This window comes from Otolemur garnettii, unplaced genomic scaffold (assembly GCF_000181295.1).
Source record: "Otolemur garnettii isolate 467f Iridium unplaced genomic scaffold, OtoGar3 scaffold00090, whole genome shotgun sequence".
Lineage (NCBI taxonomy): Eukaryota > Metazoa > Chordata > Mammalia > Primates > Galagidae > Otolemur > Otolemur garnettii.
The window spans coordinates 7,865,932-7,884,956 of NW_003852485.1; the positions used below are offsets into that span (position 1 = coordinate 7,865,932).

Below are 19,025 nucleotides of genomic sequence, written 5' to 3' on the forward strand. Positions count from 1 at the left end.
CTCACTTCTTCTGAGGTCTGAACTCCTAACCACCTCACTTCTTCTGAGATCTGGGCTCCTAACCATCTCACTTCTTCTGAGGTCTGAACTCCTAACCACCTCACTTCTTCTGAGATCCGAACTCCTAACCACCTCGCTTCTGAGGTCTGGGCTCCTAACCAGCACTCTACTGCCTGAGCCAAGTAGTTTGTTGTCAGATAAATCAGGAGGCACAACAGATAAGCAAACAACTAAGCAACTAGGGTCAGTGCCCTGAATCTCTGAACTGTTGGGGCTGGGGAGCCACACAGGGGCAACCACGGCTGGCAGAGTGTGGCGGAGGCAGCCCTATTAGTGGCAGTTACTCATTAACTTCTCAGTGTCAATGGACCAATTGGCCATCCATCATCTTTTGTGTACAGGTCATGTGTGAGGCTGATGCTCAGAGGAGGTATCTTCATTAAAATGCCACTAGAGGTCAAAGGCCTGTGTTGCTTTGTTGCTTATGTAGTTCAATGAGTCAGAGGAATGCAAACCTAGGGAATTGAAAGAGAACCAGCATGTTTGGACAACAATATTTGGGGTAAAGACAGTCTTTGCAATACTCTAGGACAGGGTTAGCAGCTCCTAGGATTCAGCCTACAGGCCTAAATGACCCTAATGAGGACAACACATTTTATTTGAGCTCATCTTTAACAATTAAAAAGCTCCTCCCTATGTGCTTGTCACAGGGGGAAATGGATTTGGTTAAGGAAGGAAGAGATTTAGGGAGGTGTGCAAAGGATGAGGAAGAGGGACTCCAACTGCTTTGGTTTAAGCTTGTGTTTTTCTACAGTGGTTGGGGAGGTGAACTTATCAAAAAGTAGAAGAAGCAACTTGGTATTCAAGGTTACCAGAATCCAAAATCGTGGAGTTCTCACCCACCTGTTTTGTGCACAGAACCAAAGGCAGTCCATTGAAGCCTTTTCTCTGGAAAAAAATTGCTTTATTTTCCTTTGCCAAATTTTTAATATTTTATTTTGAAATGATTTCAAATTTATGGAAAAGTCAAAAGAATGGTATAACCCAGATTCTTGAAATATTAACATTTTACCACGTTTGCATTCACATTCTCACTTTATGTACATATATGTTGATTTAATGTTTATTTATATTATTATTTTCTGAGCTGTCTGAGAGTTGAAGAGTAATCTTTAAATACTTCAGTGTATATTTCCTAAAAAGCAGGCCATGTTCTACATAACCATAGTATTGCAATATGATTTAGCAAATTTAGAGATCCTTTTCAAATTTTACTAATTGACCTAATAGTGCTCTTTCTGGAAAATGCAACCAAATGTGTTGCATTTGGTTATCTTAGCTCTTTACTCTCCTTTAATCTGGAATAGTCCCCAATCTGTCTTTTCCTTAGTGAGCTTGACTATCTGAAGGGCATATGTTTTGTAAAATTGGAAGATGTTCCCCATGCATAATTAGCGTGGCTTACCTGCAGAAGTGCTGCTGTGTCCTTGGAGGTGTGTGACGTTGGCTTGTTCCATAACTGGTGATGCTAATTGTTATCACACGGTTATGGAAGCATCTGCTAGATTTTTCACCTCTGTGAAGTTACTATTGTTCTCTTTTTAATCATTTAGAGATTCTTTGGGATTCTATAATCATTGCCTGTCATTGAAATCCCATTCAGCAGTCTCAGCATCCATTGGTCATTCTTGCCTGGAACAATTGTTACTCTGTCAGTTGCCAAGTGGTCATTGTCTAATTTCATCATTTCTTTGACACTTAGTAGTTGGCATATTAGTTTTAAGGAAAAACTTTCCCTTCATACGCACATATTTGTTTATTGATTTACATCAGAATGGACTCATGGATTTATACCTTATCCAGTGACTTACGATCCATTATTATTTGCTTTGATGCCCAAATTGTCTCATGCTTGGTCAGTGGGATCCCCTTCCAGCTTGGATCCATGTACTTTGGACATGTCCCCAGCATTCTCTGAGCAGTTCTTTACTTCATAGCATAAAATGTTCCAGATTTATTTTGTACTTACCAAGCCCAGCCCAGCCCAGCCTTGATACTAGCTTTCCTAAAAAGCATAAACATGATATTTAGAAATAAGGACCTAAGCCCTTGTATGTTCATTGCTATTGGAGTGGCACTGCTTCTAGCACATTTGGAAGGTATAGAAAAATCACCTTTTTATTCTATATGTTCCTACTTATGTCAAAAATGCAATTCATACTGGTTCCTCCAACTGTAATTAAACCTCTCAGGGTTCATTCTAACCTCCCCCTTTCCAGATTTGCAACTCCCCTCTCCGATGGCATGAAGCCTGACTTCCATCATCTACAATACATTTACAGATGACCTTTGAACAATGTAGGAGTTAGAAGTTCAAGGGCTCCACATGGTCAAAAACCCATGTACAACTTTTGATTCCCCCCAAATTTACCTAATCGCCTATCATTGACCAGAAGCCTTCTCGGTAACATAAACAATTAATTGACACACATTTTGTATGTTCTGTGTATTATATACTGTATTCTGACAATGTAGTAAGCTAGAGAAAAGAAAACGTTGCGAAGGAAATCATAAGGAAGAGAAAATATATTTACGTTCCTTAGGGGGAAGTGGATCATCATAAGGTCTTCATCCTCGTCATCTTCATGGTACGTAGGCTGAGGAGGAAGAAGAGGGGTTGGTCGTACTTTCTCAGGGACGGCAGAGATGGAAGAAAATCAATGTACGAATAGACCTGCCCAGTTCAAACCCATGTTGTTCAACAGCCACGTGTGCTTAATTTCTAAATCAAGTAACTGGAATTTTTAGAGTTGCCTCTTTCCTAGTTTGGATGAAGGCATAGATTTTACACAATTTTATTTGTTCTTACTGAAATGTATATATATTCGGACTTACATAACTGTCATTACCACAGCTACCTCAGAAGTAAGGCTAATTTTTTTAACACTCGAAGTAAAATATATATAATTACAAAGAAAATCTGTTATATTGAAATACACACAAAATATTTAAGAGTTTCTTTTGTTAACACATTAAATAACTAGGTACGGTGGCAGGACCATCACAATTTTAAAGTAGTAATGAGTATAAATTATATTTTGAGATAACTTTCACAACTGTAAGGTGACATGAAAATATTTATAATTGTTATTGGTAACAAAATCAGAGGTACTCCAAATACTACTGTGGTTTGTTGTTACTTTTCATAACAGAAGATTGTTCTGTTAAATTTCAGTTACAGGTTAGAAAGAATAAAGATGGAATCTTTTCCTATTCAAATAGACCTCTGAGTTCTGTCCACAAACTCTCTCTCGCTTCCTTTGCCTGAGGAACTTTCATAGGGACCCAGATCATCTACCCAAGTGAATTCAGCCACCTTCATACACAGGGACAGAACCTACGTTCTTCCTCATGGCTTACCCTCCCCCAATCCTTCATCTACTTTTCCTCCCTATGGGAACTCGTGTCAGTCATCAAACTTTAACAGATGGGTGGAAATAGCAACAACCATATCAGAAGTCAGATGTCACTTTGGCTGACAGACTTTTGCCCCAGCCTCTTAGCAGCCCTGGGCAAGGTGTGACTTGTTGATTTTATCAACTCAGCTTGGATACCACTCAATCCAGCTCAGGGTGCGGCATTTCAATCCCAGCACACCCTCACCCATTCCCTTACGGTAGAGGGGCACAGCACTACAGTCCCAGTGGCCTCGGCAAATCTCTTTGTTTCCTTGAGCCTGTTTCTGAGGCAAATATGCCCTTTCTCACTCAAAAAGCTGTTGAGAGGATCAAACGAGACCCATGTAAAGTGCAGTGCAGAGTACTTTGCAAATGTCGGCCATTGTCTTACTATTACTCCCTTCCTGCTTGCCCTTTGTGAAACTGACAACACAAAAATGTACACTCTCTGCTGTACAAAACATTAAGCCTTATGAATATTTGCCTTCTTCAAGTAATTCCATTGGGAGTTTGGATTGCAGTGAAAGCTACAGAATCCATTCAGGGAATTTGTTAAGTATTTAGTTACTCAATAATTAATTTATCGAGGCCAGACTTGAGCAAAACACTTTACTAGTTGAATTTATAAATACAAAATTTCCTTAAAATGTTTGAATGCATAATTTTGTAGGAATTAGTTATACCACCATCACCCCCATAAATATATATTTGTAATGTATTTGTGTATTTCAGAAAGGGAACCCCTATACATGGACACTGATTTGCAACAAATCATAACTCCCACACAGAAAGGAGTTGGAAAAACTGTATTAAATTCTTAAGCCAGGGTAATCCAAACACTTGACTAAATAGTCATAGCTAAACCACAAAGGCCCATGGGTTTCCCCAAACTTAACATATTTTAATATTTCCTTATCTTAATTTGTATCAGTTAACAATTCTTTTATCTTTCTCTTCTTTAACTGTAGATCTTATAGGGCAAAACAAAATGAAAACAGAGCTCCCAGTTTTCCTGGGAAGTGAGGAAGATACAGTACATGGAGATATTTTTTAAAATCTGAAATAACCTGGGCGGCGCCTGTGGCTCAGTGACTAGGGCACCGGCCCTATATACCGAGGGTGGCGGGATCAAACCCAGCCCTGACCAAACTGCAACAGAAAAATAGCCAGGCAAGGTGGCAGGCACCTATAGTCATAGCTACTCAGGAGGCTGAGGCAGGAGAATCACCTAAGCCCAAGAGCTGGAGGTTGCTGTGAGCTGTGATGCCACAGCACTCTACCGTGGGCAATAAAGTGTGACTCTATCTCTAAAAAAAAAAAAAGGAAAAAAATCTGAAATACTCTCCTCCTTAAACAACAGTAGAAATAAAGTATATGTATGTACATGTGTTTGAAGTTCTATCATGTGTACAAGGTGTGACAATTAAGTTCATGAACTCATTGTACCGTGATATTCAGCAATAAGGTATTTAGCACTTTTTCTAGGGTGAGTTCGCAAAACATAATTGTTAGACCTTGTACAATGACAACACTGATGGCCATCCAGAAAAATAGTTCCAAAATAGCTTTGAAGGGTGGACTCGGCACTGGAGTGGTGCATAGCTTCCCAGGGGAGTACTTCCAGGGTGACCACAGTGATATTCAACACGGAGGTATGTGGTACTTTTTCTAGGGTGAGTTTAGGAACTTAATTGTCCAATATGTGTGTATTCCTTATTAGAGAAAAATACATTTACATATACAGGAAAAAACTGGAAAAAATGTACTAAATATTGAGTCAAATGTGATTATCATGATCACTTTCTTTTTCAGTATGTGTGTTTTGTGCTTTTGTCTTTTTTTATGTTGAGCATAAGTCACTTGCACAAGCAGAATAAAATAAATAATTTTTAAAAGTTGTTCCAAGAAAAAAACAGAAATACTTATAAGAAAATAAATGACGTTCAAAGTTTATAAACCTGCTTAGCCTTGCAGCACCTTTTGAGACACCATGTCCATGAACAGCCATGATTCCAGAAGCATCGCAAGGTCTGAATATCAACTCAAGGCCTTTTGATTGTCTAGTGTGAGGCACTCAAAGGCCCCCTTGATCTCAAGGCTGAGTCCAAATCAGGAGCAAAGGTCTTGGGAGGACATAAAAGGAAACTTTTCAGATCAGGGAGGAAGGAAATAAGGTCTTCCCCACACAAGATGTTCTTTCTGGGCCTTCTTTCCTCAGGCTCCAAGAACCCACACAGGCCCTGCTTCCCTGTAGGGAGGGCGCCCATAATCTCTTTCCCTTGGGGCTGTGGGTGTGGGGGGACTGGGCCTCCACGACTGATGCTCAGGCCCGAGGCAGCCCAGCGTGCAGCCTGGGCACCCAGACATGGCCCTCAGGTTCTTGCGCTAGGTAGTTCCACCACACCTATAATCAAAGCCTGTTTTACTGTATAATTTTGCTTTACTTTGTCCTCTGCACATGCGATTTTTTTTTTCTCACAGGAAGCTGGTGTTCGTAGATGACAGAGTATTCAGAGTGCTGTGTATTGGCCAGCGTTTCCCCCTCAATCCCTTCTCATTTATCTTACCCTTTCTTGGTGAACTCCCTGGTGGCCTCCCACTTTAATACTGTCAGCATAGAGTTGGGCTGAAGGCCAACATTAATCTGTTTAAAATAAGAATATGAAAACTGAGCTGGGAATAATGTTCTCAGTGGCAATATCACTGTGTTCTTCTTTTCCTGACTGAAGATAATTGGGAGTCTGACAGAACAATTAAAATCGCCCTATTCCTGCTAATAGATGTTGAATCTATTCTGCTCTTGAATTTCATGAAGTAGCAAGAGGTAAGATTTTGCCATGACGGGAAAAAAAATAATACTCAAAGCTACAGAAAATGAGAATTTGGTTCCAGATGAACTTTTTTTTTCCATAACAGGACAATGCTACAGAATGGAGTCTTGAGCAACTTTCCTTTTCTTTGAGTAATGTATTACCACGGAGTAGTTGACTCTTTTACGTGGCTTCTGATTTATTTCGATGGAGTCTTGTGTTTAATTAAAAATTAATCTTTTCTCTAATAACACAAAAAAAGATTTTGCCATGACAGTCTAACTTGCAGATGGATGAACTCCCTTTTGAGAGTAATGTCATCATGGCATGCAACTTGAGCTGCCCACCTCAACCCTGTGACCCTGTCAGCTCTACAGTGGTTCCCCTTTATCTTCCATTGATTTCTCTGAACAGTGCTTGCATTTCTTGAGAGGAACAGTTGATCATTTAAATGACCATCTTCCTAACAAACAACTAAATGAGAGTTATTGTTTCTTTAACCTTCTATTTATCTACTCAAATGCACTATAGTATGTCAAATTCTACAATCCTGGGTTATAATGCCTTCGTGGTTCTAATTTGAGTTTTCTTTCTAATTTTGAACATTCAGGATACCATTTTGTTTTACTGCACGAGAAAGGAGTGTCCCTGTCACATACAGGAAAAAAAAAAATGTTTTTTTGGGTGTTAGCCCTCCTAACCCTCTGTGGTTTTCTGTGGGCTTATCAAGGACAACTAAGGATTACAGACATCACTGACAAGTACATCTTTATCACTGGGTGTGACACGGGCTTTGGAAACTTGGCAGCCAGGACTTTTGATAAAAAAGGATTTCGTGTGATAGCTGCCTGTCTGACCGAAGCAGGATCAACAGCTTTAAAGGCAGAAACCTCAGAGAGACTCCACACAGTGCTTCTGGATATAACCGATGCTGAGAAGGTCAAGAAGACTGCCCAGTGGGTGAAGGACCAAGTTGGGGAAAAAGGTGCAAGATGTGGGAATGGGGAAGATGGGGGTGGGAGGGCACCAATAGAGAAATAACTGCAGCTAAATGGGGGGGGGGGCCTCTTATATACCAGCTGTGTGCTTCTCTAATCTTAGGATAGTTTCTGAGTAGTTCCAAGTTGCAGGCTGTCTATGTGCGCGAGAAGAACAGCTTAGGTTGCTAAAAAAACTTGGAACTAAAATTTACAGAGAATATGAAGGCAGAGACCAAAAAACCATCTGGTTACCTGGGACCTGTCTGCAAAATGGTTCTAGAGTTCACACATTTTCAATGGGCAAGGTAGAAAATGGCCTTGGAATTTAACAGATTCTGCTGAGATCTGAATACTAACTGGCTTAGATTGCATTCTGAACTAGATTTGTATTGGCTTTGAATAAAGTTCAAAATATTCTCATGGATGAAGATACTGGGGTCTGCAAAGGGAAAAGCAAATGTATATGATTTTTCTCCAGTATATCTTCGTCATATATTTAAGAGTCTGAAGCTCAAAAGCAATGATTTGATAAGTAAGGCTCCAATTTTTAATGTTTGAATTCCAAACACCTTTAACAATAATAAATGTTTCCCATTATAAAATACACCAGGATTTTTTTTTTTTTTACCAAAATTGAAGTATATTGATATCACTCTTTGTCCACATAGAACAGTTTGTAAGTATTCTCTGGTCTTGCTATCAAGCAAGGTAGGAAGACTAGACAAATTTACTCTACGTATGAGATTAAAAAGTAAAAAGATCTGCTTAGAGACTATCAGTATTTGATATTTACAACCAGCAATAGAGTAACAGTGAGACCTTCAGCAATTTTAGTGCAGCCTCCCACTCTCTCTGCGATAATTCCCCAAACTGCCAAGTATTTCAAAGCAGGAATATGAGTACAAGGAGGAAAAAGCATCATCTTGTAAGGCAGAGGTTGCATCTTCTTCAAAGATGCCAAGTAAGTACCACCTTTCACCACAGCTCCTCCTTCCTCTCTGTTCTAGGTCTCTGGGGGCTGATCAACAATGCTGGTGTTCTCGGGGTGCTAGCACCCACAGACTGGCTGACAGTGGAGGACTATAGAGAACCTATTGAAGTGAACTTGTTTGGACTCATCAACGTGACATTAAATATGCTTCCCTTGGTCAAAAAAGCTCGAGGGAGGGTTATCAATGTCTCCAGTATTGGGGGTCGGCTTGCATTTGCTGGAGGAGGCTATACCCCATCCAAATATGCAGTGGAAGGCTTCAATGACAGCTTAAGGTAAAGAAAATTAATTGACTCATCAGAAAAGAATAGCTTTAAATAGCTTTTATTTAAATATGCATTTATTGAATGCATATGCACTAGACACTGGTTATTACTTTATTTCTAATTTATAGACAGTACCACTGAAACTAAGAGAAATTAAGTAACTTGCCTAAGGTCATCCAGCTGGTAAGTGATAGAAACTAAGATTTGAACCCACCCAGGTCTATCTAACTTTTTTCTACTTTTCATATTAGTGAGTGATGCTGATAGTAGCAGTGAATTTATATTCAATCTTTCAATGCATCGAATAAGGAATCCTACAGAGAGGCTCAATCAGAGTAGGTTCCTCCGCCAGTGTCATGTCAGCTACACACACAATCTTGTCATCTCATTTAAACCTTCAACAGAAAAATATCAGTTATTCAATAGCTGCTTCTTGCATTCTGTGCATGTTTCACAGCTTCATTCAATAAGAGATGGGAGGAATGTGGTTAATCCATCTTACCTGGAACCAGAACTCATCGCTGCCAGTTCAAAGCTTCTAAATGGCAAGTGGTTCTCTCAGTCAAGGTTCTAGTAGGAAATAGTGGCACATTAAAATTGGGTAAAGGAAATAGAGTTTGTTTAAAGAACTATTTACAGACATGTGGGAGATGTCTAGGGGAATCCCAAAGGCTAGTGCAGAATTGAGGCGCTAAGGACAGCAGAGGCCTTTCCATTCCCCCTATCACTGAAGTGATAAGAGAGACAGGGCAGTTTCCAGAACCTACAAACACAGAGGCTGTTGCCTTAGTGGAGGGTGAAATAACCAGTGTTGATACCACAAGAAAACTAGCTTGACTCCCCCTTTTATCCTCCTGGTCTCCCACCAGCACTTCCAGTTGACTATACCCAACTAACTCCAGAGCAGTTAGTGCAGCTCACCTCCCACCCAGGATGTGGGGCAGGCAGAGAGTGGAGAAAGGGACGGGAGATGCAGATGGAGACACTCCTGTGAGTGGGGGAGAAGAACAAAACCTGAGATGTGCTCTTCAATCCATTTACATTTTCAACTAGTATTTGTTAAAGGTATACGTTAGAGTTTATGATCTACAATCTGGATCTAGGTTGACCTTACTAATGTAAGGTTATATTGTCCCTCTGAGATTGATAAAGATGGAACAATGCCATTTTGTCATTTGAGCAAATTGCTAAATTTGATTCTCCTAGGAAATAAACACAATAACACATATTGGAACAAAACTTCCAAACCCTGAGCATGTGACTCACCTGGGGATTTCATTAAAAGGCAGATTTTCATTGAGTGGGTCTGGGGTGGGGTCTGAGACTCTGCATTTCTAACCAGCTCCCGGGTACTGCCTATGGTTCAGAGCTCACGCTTGGAGTCGCAGGGTCATAGAGAGCATCTGTTAGTCTCCATGGCTGACCTTTGGTTCCACTAGACAAGCAGCAGTATCCTAACAAGATTTTAGCATAGGGACTCAGTGCCTGTGGCTCAATTGGCTAAGGCGCCAGCCACAAACACCTGAGCTGGCAGGTTCAAATCCAGCCCAGGCCCGCCAAACAACAATGACAGCTACAACCAAAAAATAGCCGGGCGTTGTGGCGGGTGCCTGTAGTCCCAGCTACTTGAGGCAGAAGCAGGAGACTTGCTTGAGCCCTGGAGTTGGAGGTTGCTGTGAGCTGTGATGCCACAGCACTCTACCCAGGGTGACAGCTTGAGGCTCTGTCTCACAAAAAAAAAAAAAAAAAAACCACATAGGTACTTAGACATTTACTCACTTTTAAAAGAGATTGCAATGAAGAGTTTGTGAGATTTGCAATGCAGCTACATCATGCCTAAAAATAATCAAGAGTGTTTATTTCTTTATGAATCATGGAACTAGTATTTGGAATTATGCACATAGACCACAGTCCTACAGATTGGCACCTGGTAGGTCCAGAAATTTCTCTAGGAAAGTTTAAAGACAGCAATTAGTTTGTGAGGATTGGAGTTTCTTAAAGCTATATTTGCTCACAAGCATAATGAATTCATAGAGTTTTACTTACCTGATAAGCTTAGCTGGGGGTTAAAGTCACTTGTCCCCAGATTGTTGTTATTTTCATGAGAAGGTGAGGAGACAAGTTATCCCAAACACCCTCTTGGCACTGCTACTTCCAGGATCCAAAGAAGATCAGACAACAAGTAAATAAAATATGATTAAGCTAGAAAAGAATCCTTTTTATTTTAATGCAAATAACATACCTTTTGAAATCTTTTAAGGTAAAGCTAATTTGCATTTTAGTAAAATACATTTCAAGCTACACAATAGTTGCCACACTAGAAAGCAGAATCTAAGTTAAATAACATTTTAAGTTCACTAACAGAGCTTTTAAAAAAATCTTTTAGTGAAGGCATCTATAAAGTGAATAATTACTTCTTTATATATTCCTGGTAGAAATATAGATTAAATTTAGGAAATGATTATTCATACTGATCTGCAATATGGATAGTTCCTGACTCACAATGGTTCGATATAATTTTTTTACTTTATAATGGTGAGAAAATGAGACACCTTCAGTAGGAGTCACACCTCAAATTTTGAATGTTGATCTTTTTCTAGGCTAGCGATTTGCAGCAGATGTATTAAGTGCACTTTTGACTCACAATATGCTCAACTTTTGATGTGTTTATCAGGATGTCACCCTGTCCAAAGTCAAGGAGCATCTGCTCATTGGTTTGCTTTAAAGAAAGGGGTACTATGATTCCTCAAAACCCTGATACCCAGTAAGTGAGAAAGGTTTAGTTTTTTGCAGAAACACGATGAAAAAGCTTGTTCAGCAGCATAGGGAACAGATAAATCACATCCAGGATTGTCACACTGTGTCCTTCAGCATAACATCATCTGTGCCGCAAGCTCCTTATATTGCTAGAATGGGAGTGGACTTGTCCATCCAGGCCAGTCATTAGTCCATTTCACTATGAGGTATTTTAGACACTGAGAAGAAACCTGGCCTTAACCTGAATGCTCATCAAGTTAATGACAAGAGGATGGCATAGGGAGAAGAGCACTGGCCTAGGGGTGGGTTCTCCTAGACTCCTGCTCTGTCCTGCCATTCCCCAGCCCTCACCACACCACCCTGAACTGCAGTTTCCTCATCTGCAAAGTGAGAGGTTGTACTTCTTTCCAATGCACCCAATTCTGTGATTCCATGAAAAGATTCATGAGAAAACAGTTACCAAATACTGTAGCAAACATTCTCTCAAAATACCTGGATTAAACGTTTTCAATGGGTTCTTTTCACAGACGGGACATGAAAGCTTTTGGTGTGCACGTCTCATGCATTGAACCAGGATTATTCAAAACAGCATTGTCAGACCCAGTAAAGACAACTGAAAAAAAACTCGCCATTTGGAAGCATCTGTCTCCAGACATTAAACAGCAGTATGGAGAAGATTACATTGAAAAAAGTGAGTTTCTGGGTGGCTCCAGTATCTTCTGGATTCATTGGTCTAAGCAGCATGAGGAGTTTCAAACATAAATGAAAAACCAAGTTTCCTACAGCAATATACCAATGGGAATCTTAAATATGGGCCTGGGATCTCTATTAATTTTAGTATCACCTCTTGCTTCTCTGGGAGTTTATAAACATTTATGGAGCATTTTCTAGGTGCCAAGCTCTTTGCTAATGAATTATATCATTTATTCTGCAAAAACTGAGTGCTGAGCAGAAGCTTAGAAAGGGGAAATGTCCTACATAAGGTTGTACAATCCCTCCTAGCTATGCCAGGACCTGAACCCAGGCAGGCTGGCTTCGGAGCCCACAGTCTTCATCGCTGCACATACCTCCTATTTTTGTTAAGCACCCAACTGCTCACTCAGCATTTTTCAAAGACCTATAAAAGTTAAAAAAGGGAGCCAGGAGTTATGGTTCCCACCTGTAATCTCAGCACTTTGGGAGGCTGAAGTGGGCTGATTGCTTGAGGTCAGGATTTGGAGACCAGACTGGGCAATCAATAAAGCAGGACTCCCATCTCTAAAAAAGTAAGGAAAAATTAGCTGGGTATAGGGACACACACCTGTAGTGCTGAAGCAGGAGGATCCCTTGAGCCCAGGAATTTAAGGCTGCAGTGAACTGTGATCATGCCCAGCTCTCCAGCCTGGGTGACATAGCAGGACCTTCCCTCTTAAAAAAGAAAAAAGAGAAAGAGAAGATGATTCAGCCTCTGACTCTTAAGTAGTTTACACTATGATTGACAACAAAAAGTAACCAAGGGAGACTGAAACACACAAGAAAAGGGAGAAAGCCAACATCCCAGGGGTGGTGCTAGACACTGCCTCTGTAATTGCCCAAGGAATTCAGACTGGGAAAAGGGCATTGCTGGTCAAGAAGCCCCTACCAGGGACAGATCAGGTTTGAATAAGCCCTAGAGGACAGGGAGGATTTATTTGGGTGGAAATTTTCTGGAGCAGGAATGCTTGGAGGGGAAGATGGAAGAAGAGGTAACAGAAATTAAGAGATTGAGTGGAGGATGGAAGACTAGCAGCAAAGGTTACATAATGATGACTAGCACGTAGTAAACATTTACTAGGTACTTGTCACTATTCTAGTGCTTTACATTGACTCTTTCATTTAAAATCCCAAATATACTCTATGAAATAGATAGTATTATCATCTTCATTTCATAGACATGGACGCATAGAAAAATAACTGACCTGAAATTGCACAGCTAGTAAGTGGAGGAGCTAAATTTGAACCCAGGCAGCCTGACTGCCACTGCACTACAGGGTGGACAAGCATTAAGCTTAGACTTCAGTCAAACTTCCTGTACCAGGGCTGTCCGTCCACTGCAAACTTTCTCACTGTATTAAAGTTTACTTAATATTCCTTAAACACTTAATGAACTCCTGCTTTGAGTTGAGCAGGGTCCCCCCTAACTGTGTGTCACTCTGTTCCTCCAAACTGTGATCCTGCCTCATCACCCATAGACTTAATAAGATGGTCAGCTATGGCAAGGTTCAAGGTTAGGAGTTTTCAAGGTAGAGCTAAGAGCTGAACCAGATCCACCTGGGGAGCTTTTTTAAATGACTAACTCACCACTGCTACTCCAAACACACACACGTCTCAACTAAAATGCTAAAATGTCTGGTTTGACAAATCTCTTACTGCTGATATATTACTGTTGATTTAGAACCATTGCCATTAAATGACCTAAATCCCATTAACTCCGTAGGTTCTATTTTGGTCCTAACACTGAACCCTTGAGACTTACTACTTCAGAAGCAAAATTCCTCATTTAAAAGAGCTCTCTCTGTTTAATATTGACATTGGCACTTTTTAAATGCCCATGATTATATTATCAACTTCCATCTCAAATTATTTTTGAGTGGGTCCTTGGTTCAGAAATACCAAAAGGCACTGAACCCCATTTTTATGCTGGTCATTTGTATTAGAGTTTTCTAAGTCAACAGTTGGAGAACCACCAAATTCATCGTCTCAAAGTAGACTACAAATTTGAAGTCATCTTTTCTCCAGTTCTCAGACTGGGGATAGTAGGAGCTTAAAATAGTGAAAAAAACTTACTATGTTCTTTGAAAAACTGGTAGGCTAGTGGGTCCTGAAAAATGAAAATTATAGATTTTCCCTTAAGAAGACATAACCCAGGAATGTCTTAAGAGTATATGCGGGTCATATGGTAGTTCCACTTTGAGTAAGGGGGGAACATCCATACTGTTTTTCACAATAGCTACAGTAATTTACAGTCCCATCAACAGAGTGCGCATCCTGGTCAACACTTATCTTTTTCTTTTTGATCATGGCCCTCCTAACAGGTGGAAGGTGATGATATTTCATTTTGGTTTCAATTTGTGTTTTCTGATGGTTAATGATGTTGAACATTTTTTTCATATACTTGTTGGTCGTTGGTATACCTTCTTTTGAGAAAAGTCTATTCAGATCTTTTCCACTTTTTAATCAGGTTATTTACTTTCTTGCCATTGAGTTGAGTACCTTATATATGATGGGTATTAACCTCCTATCAGGTAATAGCTTACACATGTTTTCTCCCATTCCATATGTTGTGTCTTTACTCCTTTAAACTGTCTCTATTGCTGTGCAGAAGCTTTTCAGTTGGATGTAATCCTGCTTGTCTATTTGTGCTTTTGGTCATATCAAAAAAAATCACTGCCTAGACCAAGAAGCTTTTCCCCTATGTTTTCTTCTAGTAATTTTATACTTTTTAGTTTTATATTTTTAGGTCTTATGTGTAAGTCTTTAATCCATTTTGAGTTGATTTTTATATACGTTATGAGATAAAGGTCCAATTTCTTTCTTCTGCATGTGGATGTCCAATTATCCCAACAACATTTTATTGATGAGGCTGTAGTCCTAAACCATTACCAATCCCTTATAAAATACCTGCTTCTCTAAAGATGTCTCAGCTCATTACTCAATTGTTTTATCTGCAGTACAACTGAGATACTTCAAACCTCCTAAGTCAAGGCATTGGGGGATGATTCTCTTTTTATTCATAGAACTGTAGAGGCCTATGGGATATGAGTGCGTGCTCACATCCACACACACCTGCACAAGCTCACATGCATACCCACATTTTCTACAAACACAATAATGCCCTGAAAGAAATTAGAAATAAAACCCATAACTTCCCAGAGTCAGGAGCCTCACAGGCTTTATGAAATATTTTTCTCTCCTTCTTTTAAAGCAGTACTTCTCAAATTTTGGACCAGTGGCATCAGCAGCAACTGGATACTGATTAGAAATACAAATGACTAGGCCCCGCTCACACCCAGTGAGTCAGAAACTCTGGAGGTAGAGCCCCGCAATCTGAGTTTTAACAAGCTCTCTAGGAGAGTCTGCTGACCGCCCAAGCTGGAGAGCTGCTGGTCTAAAAAAAAAAGTGCTGCTACATCCTTTTCTGAGAAGGACAGAAACCATCACAATGGGCCTTAATTATCATGTCAAATTGAAAATAAATTCTCTCATATACACCCTCCCCTTTGCACTCTAGTCCCCCCACTCTGCTTTTCTCCTTTCTCTAAAGAGTAAAAGTGCTTTTGTCTCTTTTTATAGGTCTAGACAAACTGAAAGGCACTACATCCTTCGTGAACATGGACCTCTCTCTGGTGGTAGAGTGCATGGACCACGCTCTGACAAGTGTCTTCCCTAAGACTCGTTATGCTGCTGGAAAAGATGCCAAGGCTTTCTGGATACCTCTGTCTCACATGCCAGCAGTTTTGCAAGACTTTTTATTGTTGAAACAGAAAGTTGAGCTGGCTAATCCCAAGGCAGTGTGATTCAGCTGACCACAAATGCTTTCCTCAGGCTATAAGACTGTCCAATTTCAAGAACACATGTCCTTTTCAATCTCATTCCTTACCTAATCCAACCTGGACTCATTTAGACCATTCTTCTTTTGATAAAAGAAGGAGTTCTGATCATCACTGGTGATGCCCCAGGGTCCCTTCTCAAATATTCTTTGAAAAGAAGAGCCAGGATGAACATCACATTGGCAAGTCCTGCCCACTATTTAGGTTTTGCCTGCTTGATATGATGTAAAGGAAATTATCTTCTCCATTGCCTGCATCATGCTTACAGTCCCCAGGATTTAAAGTACTCCTGGATATTGAACATTGTCCCTTATTGAGAAAAGAGATATATAGAATATTGTCATAGGTAGATTAGACATGTTCTGTTATCTTGCTGAGAGTAAGACTCCAAAGGACTGAAGATTTGTTCTACAGAAATTGAGATCTTGCTATGTTGCCCGGGCTGTTCTCAAACTCCTGTCCTCAAGTGATCCTCCAGTCTGGATCTCCCAAAGTGCTTCCAGGCATGAGCCACCACCCCCAGCCCCTGTGGCTCTGAACCTTTGGTGGGGGCAAGAATAGGAACGACAGTGAAGCCTGAGTGACATTGATACAAGCTGAAGAGCAGCAGAAAAACACTAAGTAGAACTACAAACAGAAGAAAGGAAAAAGACAGGAAAAGAAATGAGAGGACTGCAAAACAGAATGCATATACTATTTATGGAAGTGGAGACACTCCAAGACAAGCCCTCCTATTCTAGGGGTGCGTAGAGGATAAACACCCTATTTAAGGCCACTGTGAACAGTGACGCACACATCGTTTTCTGTGGGAAAATGTAATAACAGAGTAGTCATTTCCAAAAATATTAAAGTGTTGGTTATTTAATCTATTCTGGTGATTGTAAAATCACACACCCCAGAATATATGTCATGACTTACACGTGAAATGTTTGGAGATCTTGCATTTAGGTGTCGCTGAGGCCTCAGGAAGAGTGGACCTAAATGAAGAGGCTCTCTTTTGCTCACGTGAACAGTGATCCTGGTTCACAGTCATGGTTTCAAAGTGGATTGACCCTTGGCCCACAGCACCCAAAAGAAGCAGGTGTTTAAATAGATATTTCCCTGGATTCCAACAGCCAGTACCATGTGCCAAGATTTGTTGAATATTTACAGGAAGAAGCCTGGAGTGGCAAAATTCAACAATTTTTTGAGGACTAATATGGTGTAAAAGAGCCAGAGAGGTGATCTAGCACGTGTGTGAGCACACCACACACACACACACCACACACACACACTTAATGCATTGTGAAGAAAAAAATTAATATCCACTGCTTGAAACTGTATCTATTTGAAGGTAACAGTAATTCTATTTATGTTCACTCACATTTCTGGAAACATCTGCTCAGAAGTAACTTCCTCCTTCCACGTCTACAACACATCGATGACTGAAAAATCATGTTACCGATGGTGTCAGCCTACCCGGACAAGTGTCATATTTTGACAGAAGATGTGCTCATCCCTTTTACATCAAAATGAAAAAAGACATAGCAATAATAAGACAGAAGTGTCAGCAAAGTTAGCTACACTGCTCTCACCACCCACCCTTGAAGCCACCCCCTTCTTGGTCCCAGCCCCAGAGAGACTTCACCTGAGGATCTCTGATTCCTTTTGGCTACAATTAACTGACTCACACCCTATCCTTGGAGCTGAAGTTTACCAGTGTTGTTGCTGGGGCCTCTTTCTCACCTTGACTTCCCAAGTCTTGGCTTCATCTCACCCTTGGGAAGTTATGGCAGGCTGTTCACTGACTTTCCAGGCTTCTCCTTTGCTGAACTTCACCCGTTCTGGTCATATTGTTGGCCTACCTCATGGTGTCATTTCCTTTGTTTTGCTTCAACCTGAGTTCTTTGTTCATGCCTTCATAGAGCCACAACTTGGTAACTTCCTATTCCACCCAATCAAAACATCCTCTCCTTAAAAGAAATGTTGCAAATAAATGTTGCCCTCCAAAATAAAAACAAATATATTCTCCCAAATGATTTTTAAAAGGTTTTCAAACTAAATGAGGAGGGGTACCTAAAAGCATTGAAGCATAAGTCTCAACAAAGGCCCAAGATGGGGACGGAGCAAGGAAGGGACCCCAGGAAGTCACTGCTGCAGGCGTCTCAGGCATGCTGAGTTCCTGCCCTTCTCTCCCTGTGGCTGTCACTCCTTGTTCTTTATGCTCTGGGGAAAAGACCTACCCAAATTTTATCTATAGATATGTGAGGAGGCATATTATGAACATGTTGTGCATTCCTCTAAGTCCTGGTCGATAATAGGGATTTGGATAGGATCCTTTCTTCGCAGAATTTTTTTTTGGTAAAGCCCAAAAGCTGAGGTTGATATTCTGGATGCCATAGGAGACCTTCTCCAGGAATGCCTGTCTTCCACCACATCTAGCTTGAAGGCGCCTCCCTTACTTAGGTTAGAGGGACAAGGAGAACTTTCAAAACCTTCCCTCTGATCTGACCTAAAAATCCACTGTCTCTCTATCTGGGTATTCACAAGGTATTCAAATCTGGAATTTTTATCTCCCCCACCCCATCTACCATTTACCCAGGCTCCAGTTCAGAACGAACTTCTGTCAATTTTATGTCCTACAGAGATCTTGGATCCATCTCCTTCTCTTTGTCTCCAGGGTGACCAACAGTCATCTCGTCTCAACTCTACCACACAGCATACTCACGCCCTTGTGCACCTTCAGCAACTTCTCGTGGCAGACAGAACTGTTCAAAATTAAAATCCAATCATTCTACTCTTCTCCAACCACCGCTTTCTTACACACTTCGGTGCGTTCCCACTGCACCCTGGCTAAGGACTGACTACAAGGCTTGGCTTGATCCATGTTGCCCCAGCACTGCTCCCTGGTCTCGTTGTAGACCACACTTCTCTTCACTGTGCCTCTTCAGCACCTTCCCCATTCTCCTCCCTGGGAAGGTCCCATCTAGAGTCCTCCTCCCGCAGCTCTCAGCCTCTTCTTCAGGAAAGCCCAATCAGTTCTAAACTCTGACCACCACCTTTGCCACCTAACTGGGTTCCCATCGTGTAGGCTCTCGCTGTGCCTTGTAATTTGCTTCAGGAACCTCATTACAGTCAGTCACTAGGTATTTATGTGGTTCTAGATAACACTGGTCTCCTGTATCACACTGTAAGCTCTGTGAAATCAGGAACAGT

At 40.8% G+C, this 19,025-nt stretch overlaps 1 protein-coding gene across 2 annotated transcripts in view; it reads left to right on the forward strand.

Moving 5' to 3' along the window:
- The window catches only part of DHRS9 (dehydrogenase/reductase 9), a 21,877-nt gene extending 5,733 nt beyond the window's left edge, over positions 1-16,144 (forward strand). The window contains exons 1-5 of one of the 2 annotated variants that reach the window (XM_003795169.1): positions 6,237-6,282; positions 6,879-7,253; positions 8,256-8,514; positions 11,790-11,953; positions 15,574-16,144. In XM_003795169.1, the coding sequence (XP_003795217.1) occupies positions 6,941-7,253; positions 8,256-8,514; positions 11,790-11,953; positions 15,574-15,797 (960 nt within the window). In that variant the 5' untranslated portion in view covers positions 6,237-6,282; positions 6,879-6,940 and the 3' untranslated portion in view covers positions 15,798-16,144. Of the gene's footprint in view, positions 1-6,236; positions 6,283-6,878; positions 7,254-8,255; positions 8,515-11,789; positions 11,954-15,573 lie in introns of those variants that run through there. The other variant, XM_003795168.2, reaches the window with a different exon arrangement.
- The last annotated feature ends 2,881 nt before the right edge of the window (positions 16,145-19,025 follow it).